Source organism: Stylophora pistillata, chromosome 5, assembly GCF_964205215.1.
Source record: "Stylophora pistillata chromosome 5, jaStyPist1.2, whole genome shotgun sequence".
NCBI classification, from domain to species: domain Eukaryota; kingdom Metazoa; phylum Cnidaria; class Anthozoa; order Scleractinia; family Pocilloporidae; genus Stylophora; species Stylophora pistillata.
The window spans coordinates 10,356,968-10,367,686 of NC_142523.1; the positions used below are offsets into that span (position 1 = coordinate 10,356,968).

The following is a 10,719-nucleotide window of genomic DNA, read 5'->3' on the forward strand; positions in this document are numbered from 1 at the left end:
TCTAGAAAGCGTTATATGCCATATCTAGATATCGACTCAGTGCATCCCGATTTTACCCTTTAATTTATTTGAGTTCAACTGAAAAACAGAGAATAATTTATTGATTGCAGTCTAGCAAGCGATATATGGCATATCTAGAGATCGACTCAGCGCATCCCGATTTTACCCTTTAATTTATTTCAGTTCAACCGAAAAACGGGGATAATTTATTGATTGCAGTCTAGAAAGCGTTATATGCCATATCTAGATATCGACTCAGTGCATCCCGATTTTACCCTTTAATTTAATTTATTTGAGTTCAACCGAAAAACAGAGATTAATTTATTGATTGTAGTCTAGCAAGGGATATATGGCATATCTAGAGATCGACTCAGTGCATCCCGATTTTACCCTTTAATTTATGTGAGTTCAACCGAAAAACGCGGGGTTAATCTATTGGTTGCAGTCTAGAAAGCGTTATATGGCATATCTAGAGATCGACTCAGCGCATCCCGAATTTACCCTTTAATTTATTTCAGTTCAACCGAATAACGGGGATAATTTATTGATTGCAGTCTAGAAAGCGTTATATGCCATATCTAGATATCGACTCAGTGCATCCCGATTTTACCCTTTAATTTATTTGAGTTCAACTGAAAAACAGAGAATAATTTATTGATTGCAGTCTAGCAAGCGATATATGGCATATCTAGAGATCGACTCAGTGCATCCCGATTTTACCCTTTAATTTATTTCAGTTCAACCGAAAAACGGGGATAATTTATTGATAGCAGTCTAGAAAGCGTTATATGGCATATCTAGATATCGACTCACTGCATCCCGATTTTACCCTTTAATTTATTTGAGCTCAACCGAAAAACGGAGTTAATTTATTGATTGCAGTCTAGAAAGCGTTATATGGCATATCTAGAGATTGACTCAGCGCATCCCGATTTTACCCTTTAATTTATGTGAGTTCAACCGAAAAACGCGGGGTTAATCTATTGGTTGCAGTCTAGAAAGCGTTATATGGCATATCTAGAGATCGACTCAGTGCATCCCGATTTTACCCTTTAATTTATTTGAGGTCAACCGAAATACGGGGTTATATTATTGATTGCAGTCTAGTAAGCGTTACATGGCTTATCCAGAGATCGACTGTGCATCCTGAGTTTACTTTTCTCTGATTTCAACCGAAACACGGGGTTAACTCATTGATTGCAGTCTAGCAAGCGTTATATGGCATATCTACATATCGACTCAGTGCATTACGATTTTACCCTTTAATTTATTTGAGTTCAACCGAAAAACAGAGAATAATTTATTGATTGCAGTCTAGCAAGCGATATATGGCATATCTAGATATTGACTCAGTGCATCCCGATTTATTCGAGTTCAACCGAAAAACGAGGTTATATTATTGATTGCAGCCTAGAAAGCGTCACATGGCTTATCCAGAGATCGGCTGTGCATCCCGATTTTACTTTTCTCTGAGTTCAACCGAAAAACGGAGTTAATTTATTGATTGCTGTCTTGCAAGCGTTAGACTAGAGCAAGCGTTATCTAGAGATCGACCGTACACCCCAATTTTACCTTTCTTTGAGTTCAACCGAAAAAAGGGGTTTGTATATATTATGTTATTGATTGCACTCTAGCAAGCGTTATATGGCATATCTACAGATCGACTGTGCACCCCGATTTTACCTCTTTGAGTTCAAAGGAAAAACTGGTTAGTTTAGTGAATGCAGTCTAGCAAGCTTTATATGGCATATCTAGAGATTGACTATGCATCCCGAATTTAGCTTTAAATTTATTTGAGTTCAACCCAAAAACGGGAGTTAATTTAGTGAATGCAGTCTTATAAGCGATATATGGCATATCTAGACATCCACTGTACACCTCGATTTTAAACCTTAGTTTCAGTTCAAATGCAAAACTGGGTTGTTTTAGTGACTGAATTCAATGTAGTTTGGGTTCGTCAATGCCTTGTTAGCAGACGCTAATGTATTTATTTTAGTGCTTTAGTTTATTTGATTTACACCCGACCCCACAACCTGTTCAGCTTAATTTGAAACATATCGTGTTTAAATAAAGGTATTATTATAATTTCGCGAGGCTACAATATTTTCTCTAAGGCAGCGTCTACACTTAGCGGATAAATGTTTAAACACAGCTTTACTTCCACGGCTAGGGCTACCATCCACACTAGTCCGTCACGAAAACGAAGCTCTTCGAAAATGCGCTTTTAAACGGAGAACATTTTGAAAATGGAGCTTCTCGTAAACGATGGCGTCACGTTAATCGCGTGATTCCCTGACCGAATTTTCCTTTCAAACAAATTCAAAATGACCGGTAATTGTTGCGTTATTAAATTCCTCCAAGGTAGTGTGCACTGAAAACAATGGTGCGTTTTCAGTATGTAAAATTTCAAGCACTTTTAGGAATAAATATGGGAGGTACTTTATTAGAGTATCAAACACCAAGCAACCGATGAAAGCACGAAGTTGTAACCTCAGTCACTGGTTTTTTGAGAGGGATTTTTACGGGAACCAGTGACGAACCCTCATCTTTGTTGTTTGCTTTTTTTCAGGCCGCAGAGAGACGTTAGGAGTACAGAGCGCTTTTCAGTAAACCGTGAAATACTAAATAATTAGATACTGTTGCACTAATTCCACTGTTTTCATTTTTTAAATATGGCTATTTTTTACAAATTTTTAGAGGTTGTTTCATGTTTCAATGAAAACCGCTCAACTAGGGTCATTCATGGTAATCATGTATTGGCTAGTGAATTACAAGATAATTGAAAAGAAAGAGGGATCAGTGCTTTATCGTTTAATATCAATACAAAGGCTGCTTCAAGTTGAAAGAAATAGCAGGTCCGTTCATCGCCATGCTGATACCACTTAACTACGTCGGTGTTCCATGTCTATTTGGCAACTTTTGCTCGAAGAAATTATTTATTGGGTACTATTGTAACTAGTTAAACAAAGTGAATGCAATGCTAAGATAATTAAATGTATTCACAAATTGATTTATGGAAGTTATGGAGACGGGCATGCAATGAGACAGTTGAAATGTTACGAGAGACCAATCATTCCTTTTTTGCAGGTAAAAACTGCTACATCTAATGATTGAAGATGTAGACATTAAATCATAAAATGTTCTGGCATTTTATGGGTCATCAGAGTCGCAATCAGAGAATTCTGAGTCCGAGACATCGTCGCACCCGTATTCAGTATTAAGGACCGAAAGGAGATCTTCCAGGACACCTTGTTCCTCCAATTCTAGGATGGAACTATTTTGATTATCGTAATCATCATCCTCATAATCATCGTGGGCGTCAGTAGTATCACGATTCCCACCATCGTTGGAATCAACGCCTTCCGCTTCTCCAACTGGGTCAGACAAAATTCCGTCACCTCGTACCTCTTCATCATCGCTAATATCTCGAGCAAAAGATCTTGCAGGTGAAGAGTAAAGGCCTCAGTCTCATCTCGTTTAGAAAGTACAAGTGCTAACAATCCACGACTACGATAATCCGCCGAGTCTGTTGCAGCTAGTTTCTTAGACCAGCTGTCTAAGACTCCTAGTTTACGTTGATAAAACATCGCTACTCTCGTGATTTCATCCTTCACTAAAACTTCTTCCTCAGTGCATCGTTTGATCATGTGCTTAAAATCAATAATTTGCCGTTTTATGCAGTACGGCACACCGACGAATAGATTGGAATCATCAAGGGTAGCCCACAAGGAGGAACTGACATCCAACGCCTCCACGAGATTGACCTTTGAAGGGTATGTACATCCACGTGATGCTGCATCTCCTCGCTCGTACTGCTTTATAAGTTGTTTCACAGCGTTCGTTGTTTTTGTGATTTGACCGCACAATTTCTTTGCCACGGCTTGGCCATCTAAAAACAACAGACACAAAAAAGATTCTTCCTTTTTTTCTTACAAATGTAGTGGTGGTTGCGACATACCCTATCGCCACTTCTCTCATTTACTATAATTTGTTTACTTTTGTTGAAATTTGATAGCATTAACTGCCTTTCATGTACAGGGAGTAGAGAAATAACTTACAACTGACGGAAGGCCAGGGAAAAGATTGCTAAGTATATGATTTAAAACATCAGTGATTAAACACATCCAATGAGACAGTTGAGTTGTTTAGGGAGAGTAATCATTGTTCTGTTGTTTTCAGGCAAAACTGCTACATCTTACGATTAACGATGTAAACGTTACGTTGTATTAATAATCTATACTGGCGTTTTATCAACCATCAGAGTCGCAGTTAGAGAATTCTGATTCCAAGGCATCGTCGATTGCTTGTCTCGTTGTTCTGGGCACTTGATTTTGATACGTTTCTGTATTCTATACCAATTTGTAAAATGCGTACTTGATTACCTGCATACTTTTTCATCAGCTGCAAAAGAAACCACCGTTCTGTACACTTTCCATGCATTGTCAGCAGAAGATTCTTCCGTCGCTTATCCTCGAGACACCGAATGTAACTTTGGTACATGCTGCTGTCTGGAGACCATCGACACTGTCCATTTTCCATGTTCTTAAGTTCCTCGTCCAAACTAGATTAACAAGAAAGAAACCTACTTTAAGGGCGTTAAATAATATAACGAAACATAGAACTTCATTACGTGACGATACCATAACGCTGCAAGGTTAAAAACGTACCGGCTTAGTTCCTTTGTCAAGATTTTCCATGTATCTGATCCTGACGTACATTCTTGAAGACTGGTTCTAAAATGTAAACAGATCATTACAATAATTAGAACAAAACACTAAACTGGATCACAAGACATGTTATATTATCACTAGGAACAAAACCTGGTCGTGTGTTAAAATTATGAAACAAAATCTTGGTGTCGACTGTCTTGCAAAGATTGGGTTTGCCCAGGGTTGGAAAAAAAGATTCTTTAATTTCTCTTTTATATGTTTAACGAGTCAACTTATTACCTCACGGTGTAGTACTTTTTCAGTTTTTCTTGGTATGCCACTGTAGCCGATAGATCTGTGTTGATGTGGTGATAAAAAGTATGAGATAATGATGTACACATGTATGCATGCAGTCAGAAAGTAAATGTAAATCGATTTTCAAGCATTAATGATCAGTTGATCACGTAGTGCGTGAAATAGAGTTACATTTACTTCGATGGAGCTCAAATATAAGTATTGGTGTGATCACAGGCTGAACCCATTTCTTAATATGGAATAAAGTTACTAATTCAAAAAGGATGGTTTAGATTAATTGACACCAACCAGGTTTTTCTTCATTTGTCTCCTTCATGACAGATTCTTTTTCTGCCAAGGTCCACTCCTCAATAGTGCTATCTTCCACTTTTTTACCTTTGTATGTACAATATAAATATAATAAATGAAAGAAGGGAGTTAAAAATCAAAATACCTCCAGAGTGTAGAATCAGCAACTAGCATATACAAAAAAACGTAGTTTATGGCATGAAGATGGTTGGTCAGATAGGAGCCTTACAGTTGGTATAAGATCAACACTGAACCTGTTTCAGCAAGCTTTCGAATAAGTAAAGCCAGTTGATCCTCCGTTTGTGCTCTCACCTCCCTTGCTCTCTTTAAGTGATCACAAAGACGTTCTCCTGAAAGAAAGTCATACCATTCAATCACTTTTGAAAGGGACCTCGAAAACAAAACTTTACTTCTACTCATGAACTGCTTTTGTCATCAGAAACAAATTAACAGTAAAAAACGAATAAATATACCAATATTTGCAATAGACTTCTTTGCATAATGAATGAGAAAGTCTGTTAAGGTGTCCACTCGATGGGCTGGAGTCATCTCCTTGGTGATTTTTCCTGTTGGCCTTACATATGACCACAGTCGTTCCATCACCTCACCGTCACTTAGACCAAAACCTTCCAATCTCCTCCCAGCATAGTTTACCTGCAATGAATTGAATTTACACCCAAGGGAAGATGTTTATAATAATAAAATGTACTAGCAATAAATAGGAAATTTTCTTTGTATGTTTAAAATGCACCATTTACAACAAATTTGAAAGACTTATATCCTATAAACACAAAACACCTTGAAAACTTGAAAACACAAAAAGTTTAGTGGAGTTAAGTTAAAACGTTTCTTGTATACCTGACATGATACCTTGTGTCCATAGCAATGAAATGAAGGTATTGCAACAACGACATTGGTCAACAAGTTTTCCTGACGGGTGTTCTTAAAATGAAAAATACATTTTGATTAGGATGCATACATTTCAACCTTGTAGGTGACATCAGTGTAGTAAAGTAATATAATAATGTATTAGTTAACTATTGACCCTACGTACACAAGCAATTGAACTTTCCTCAATGACCACTAAGAAGTGGCTCCTACACATAAGGGGCCACAAATGCAATAATTCAAATGGAGGCTGCAGCCTTCATAGAAATGGTGATTCCCATTTCCCTTCACTAGACCAGTCATCGCAGTCCTTACCAATATAAAGATGAGATAATATATTAATATAGCCATTTGCTTACTTTCAGATGTGCATGCAAAATGCATGCAATGTCATAGAAAAAGAAAACTTCAATGTCTTTCTGTGCAATCATTTCCTTGATCCACTTTAACAGAAAAACTGCATTTCCAATTCTGAATAAAAAACAATTATGTCTAGTTAAACTAAGCAAATCATCAAAACTCTCCTGTACATCCCAAATACAAAGGTAATGAAAAGATGCAAAAAAATTCATGGGAACAAATAGGACCTACATAACAGTGATAAAATAAGAAAACAAAGAAAGAATTCATAAATATATGACATCTGAGGCAATTTCATCGTTTAAAACCTAAGCAAGATGTTTCTTTGTACTAAGAAAACATACTCCTCTCCCCTCTTCAGGCTAAAGAACTTTAATGGCACTTCATGTCGACATGCAGCCCCAAAAAGTGCAGTTTCATCCAGCTTTTTGGATTTAATTTTGGACCGCAGATTAGCTCCTGCTTGAAACTGATTGCATGCTTGGTCCTGCAAAATACAACACGAAAGGCATGCAGAGCTCATAAACAAAAAGTACCAGAAAATATAAAGAAACTTTAGTACTCATCTACTTCATGTCATACTGACATAATAGAAACATCAACAACATGCAACCTTTCCAAGAATTATGTTATTGACTATCTGATGGGTATTTATAGAAGAAAGAAATCTAACTTGACAAACCCTCCTCCTTTATGTGGGCTTCCGGGACCACCTCAGTAGGAAGAGAGAAAGCCACCCTAGGCAGAGTTATAATTGTCACAGAAATGAATTATAAATAGATTATATTCTGATGACAAAAAAAAAAAAGATTACCATAAGGTCAAAGGGATGCATGCTTATTTTGCATGACAACAAAAAATTTAAAATTATTTGTGGACTTAACAACTGTATCAAGTGTTTTTGTATTTAAGAGATTGTAAAAAAGGACATATGGTACTTGTTGTTACATAACATACAAAGATAATTACCATTGATTTGCTAGTGGATGTTTTATTGTAAGTAGATAAAAATTTATCTACTTTATCTTGGTTAATGAAGAGTTCTTCTCCATAATTGGATGCTTTTCCACTTGTTCCTGCACTGCTCTTTCTCACACATCCAAATAATGCATCCACAGAAACAAATATACTTCCATTCTCCTGAACATTAATAAAGTAAAATAGCCAAATATATATTGTACAAAAATTATAAATCAATCATATTATATAACAACACATGGTGACCAAGATAACAGAGTATTATGTTGTAACAGAACTGGGTTTCTAAATTTATTATTTGCCACATGTTTAGATATTATATGATTCATCATCCTAATGAACTTTCCAGGTAAAACACCTGGTACATGAGGATGATGATGATGATGATGAAAAATAGAGGACACCAACAACATAATTAAGGCAATAATTGTCCTGCAAAAGCAATTAAAAATTTCTACAAACCTTGGGGCAGGCAGGGCACTCATGTTCACTGCCAAAAGAAGGAATGAAGTGGTTCAAGCTGTTCAACATACTAGACAGATATCGAAATTCACCAAAGCACTCACCAACGAGAAGACGGTAAATGTCTTTAACCTAAAACAACAAGAACACAATTAATATAATGCATGCATGCATGCATATATATATACGTAGTACATACATACATTCTGGGTTTTTATATTTAGTACTTGAGGCATGTTTTGATTCAAGCAGCAGGGTTCTTATGAGGAAAGAAATAGCAAAGTGTTTCTTTTATCACAATGAAAGTATGTAACTATGTGGGGACGTACGTAAGTACATACATACATAAATCAACATAATTTATAAATCAGTGAAATTCACCCATGAATGGTCGATCATGACAATATGAATTACTTGACAATACCAATTACTTCTGCTAAACTAATTTATTTCTGGCCACAACACAACCACACAAATAGTAATGTTTTACCTTTATTTGACAAAAGAAAGTGATGTTAATGATTACAGATGGCATACAAATAAATAAGTACTTACATAGACTTTTGAACATGCCGGAGAAAGCCATAGCAGTGACTGATGAATAGATTTTAATGACACTCTACATTCAAGGAAGACATACTGAGAAGTGTCATAAACTGAATATCAAAGGCGACTTGGGGCTGTTTTGGGGTGGATGGCCAGAAGCCATTTCTTATGAGGGTTATTGCCTCAGGTTCATGCTCACAACATTTCAATTTAATTGCATGTTGCTGTCCTGTTGAAAGAAGCAAAAAAGAAAAGAAGTGTATACTTTAATTGTCACAAAAGGAACACTTTGCTTTTGCTTTCCTAATTATAACAACTGCTTACTAATACCGAATCAAAGCATGAAGTGATTAATAATTTTGTATCCCAAAGATGTCTGAGAAATGCATATTTTTTGGTGGCATAATTTAAGCTAAAAAGAGGAAAAAAAAAACTTATCCCATTACAGTAGAACCTGGATTAACAAACCTCTATATATAAAAAAGTCCTTGGTGTAATGAAACCTCAATATAGCAAACATAATCATTTGCCAGTCATTTGAGAATTCACTACATCGAGATTCTACTGTAACGTACAATATACAAGTCACAATAATTATAATGATGACAATGATGATAGGACAGCAGTCATTTACCACATGATAAAATTCACAATAAAAGTGATATTTTTTTTAATAACCCATTGATTACCTTCCTGAAAATTTTTCAGTTGTCTAATTGAAGTTTTGCTGTTAAACCCACTGTTCATTATTAGGATCATCTATAAGATCTCTAGCACTTTTTTCCAAAATACCAGCCATTTTCCTAGGGAGTTTAGTCACTATAATAAGTACCTTGCTTACCATGTACATTTATAGCTATAATATCACGCACATAAGCCATGATCAATGTTGTGAGGTGTTGTCCAGACAGTTTGTTGAAACTTATAAGGAATGAACCTCCCCTCCTGTGAAAGATTAAAGAATACATGATTGTTGCAGTCTACCCTATTTTCAGTGGCTACATTTTACCATACCCAGTCATTTATAACTGCATATAACTGAATTTGAATGGTTGCTGTTGTTTTTATTTGCCTTGTTCTACAGCGTTCAGAGAAATGCAAGTAAGTGGCAGGGTATCCTAAAATTGCCCCTTTCAAAATATTTTTAAATATTTTAAGAAGGTTTTCTTTTCTAAATAACAGTTACATATGCCTTTAAATGAAAATCAGTGTAGGAAAAAGTCAAAGAAGAGTGTGTTTGACAACGAATGGAATAAAAAACTATAGTCTATAACCTTCCAGGCCTGTGGTCTGTGCAGAGATTTGCCTCCTGCATGAACGACCTGTATGTGTTCTTCGCACAGGTACATGGCAGGGCCACAGTCCAGGCATCTTCCAAGAGCATCATTCGTGCAACCAGGGATTACACAATTCCCCAAGGGCATTGCTTCTCTTGAAAGAAGAGCAGTCACGATCTGCTCCCGAAAATCCAGCCAAGATGTGGCTAGTCTAGATTTCCTGGTGTGGTAGGCTCTGAGCTTTTTTTTAATACGAAATTTGGGCCATTTTCTTGATCCTGTTGAAACACTAGCGTCTGCAGGAAAATTATCCACATCGACCTCAGCTGCCGACTGTGAGATCTGCTCGTCCCTAGTTACATCGATATTTGAAGCGAAACTCGATGCATCGGTTTTTTGCACATTTAATCTACCAGGAACATTAATTTTCTGTTTTTTTACTGCCTTTCCTGCTTTAAAACTGACAACTTTAAAAGCCCTTTTAGATCGAAAATCTTTACGGGGAGGCATTTTAAAATGGCGCCTACAAAACCCATCCATTCTAGCACCAGGCCTTTTTTTTGTTCTCGGTAATCTAATCTCGGTAGGTAAATAGGGCCTACTTTATCCGCATGTATGCGGTAATTTGAGAATAATTAGATTCGCTTATAAGCGGTAGATTAAGGGCGAATCGAGGATCTGACGTTTGAGTGGCATGGGCACGAATTAGTCTGAAACTTTTATTCTGATGGCACGTTGAAGAAGTTTTCGTGGCATCGTGGAAGTTACGGATTATTTAAGCATTTCGCGGGAAAATTAATTCTATCTCGGTCGGTCAGTCCCACGTTTGACCACCATATTATTTTGTATTTGTTGTAATTTTCGTTTTCGACCTCCATGTTAAATATCATTTAAATCCTTGAATTTTTTTGGGTGAAAAGTGGTGTAACGAGGTTAGTTTGCCCTTTCCTCGGGGC

The 10,719-nt window shown here is 36.6% G+C and overlaps 1 protein-coding gene across 5 annotated transcripts; it reads right to left on the minus strand.

Moving 5' to 3' along the window:
* Positions 1-2,796: 2,796 nt before the first annotated feature.
* On the minus strand, positions 2,797-9,900 carry LOC148730204 (uncharacterized). Of its 5 annotated transcripts, none has more exons than XM_088759903.1 (15): positions 9,761-9,900; positions 9,328-9,431; positions 8,496-8,715; positions 7,941-8,072; positions 7,470-7,640; positions 6,845-6,987; positions 6,500-6,611; positions 6,123-6,194; positions 5,726-5,906; positions 5,507-5,602; positions 5,253-5,339; positions 4,950-5,004; positions 4,668-4,733; positions 4,383-4,561; positions 2,797-3,889 (listed from the first exon to the last, which is right to left on the minus strand). In XM_088759903.1, the coding sequence occupies exons 4-15, from the start codon at positions 8,007-8,009 to the stop codon at positions 3,264-3,266; spliced, it is 1,857 nt and encodes a 618-aa protein (XP_088616029.1). In that variant the 5' UTR covers positions 8,010-8,072; positions 8,496-8,715; positions 9,328-9,431; positions 9,761-9,900; the 3' UTR covers positions 2,797-3,263. The 5 variants fall into 5 exon arrangements, with proteins under 5 accessions (XP_088616029.1, XP_088616027.1, XP_088616030.1 ...); XM_088759901.1 differs by having other exon boundaries at positions 6,111-6,194; XM_088759904.1 differs by lacking the exon at positions 5,253-5,339 and having other exon boundaries at positions 6,111-6,194.
* Positions 9,901-10,719: the final 819 nt, after the last annotated feature.

Coding starts and splice junctions, on each gene's coding strand:
- LOC148730204 (XM_088759901.1), bottom strand. CDS start 8,009: ATGTTGAACAGCTTGAACCACTTCATTCCTTCTTTTGGCAGTGAACAT. Junction 6,195..6,499: donor TTTTGCATGCACATCTGAAA/GTAAGCAAATGG, acceptor TTTCATTTTAAG/AACACCCGTCAGGAAAACTT. Junction 4,734..4,949: donor AAAAAGTACTACACCGTGAG/GTAATAAGTTGA, acceptor TTTACATTTTAG/AACCAGTCTTCAAGAATGTA.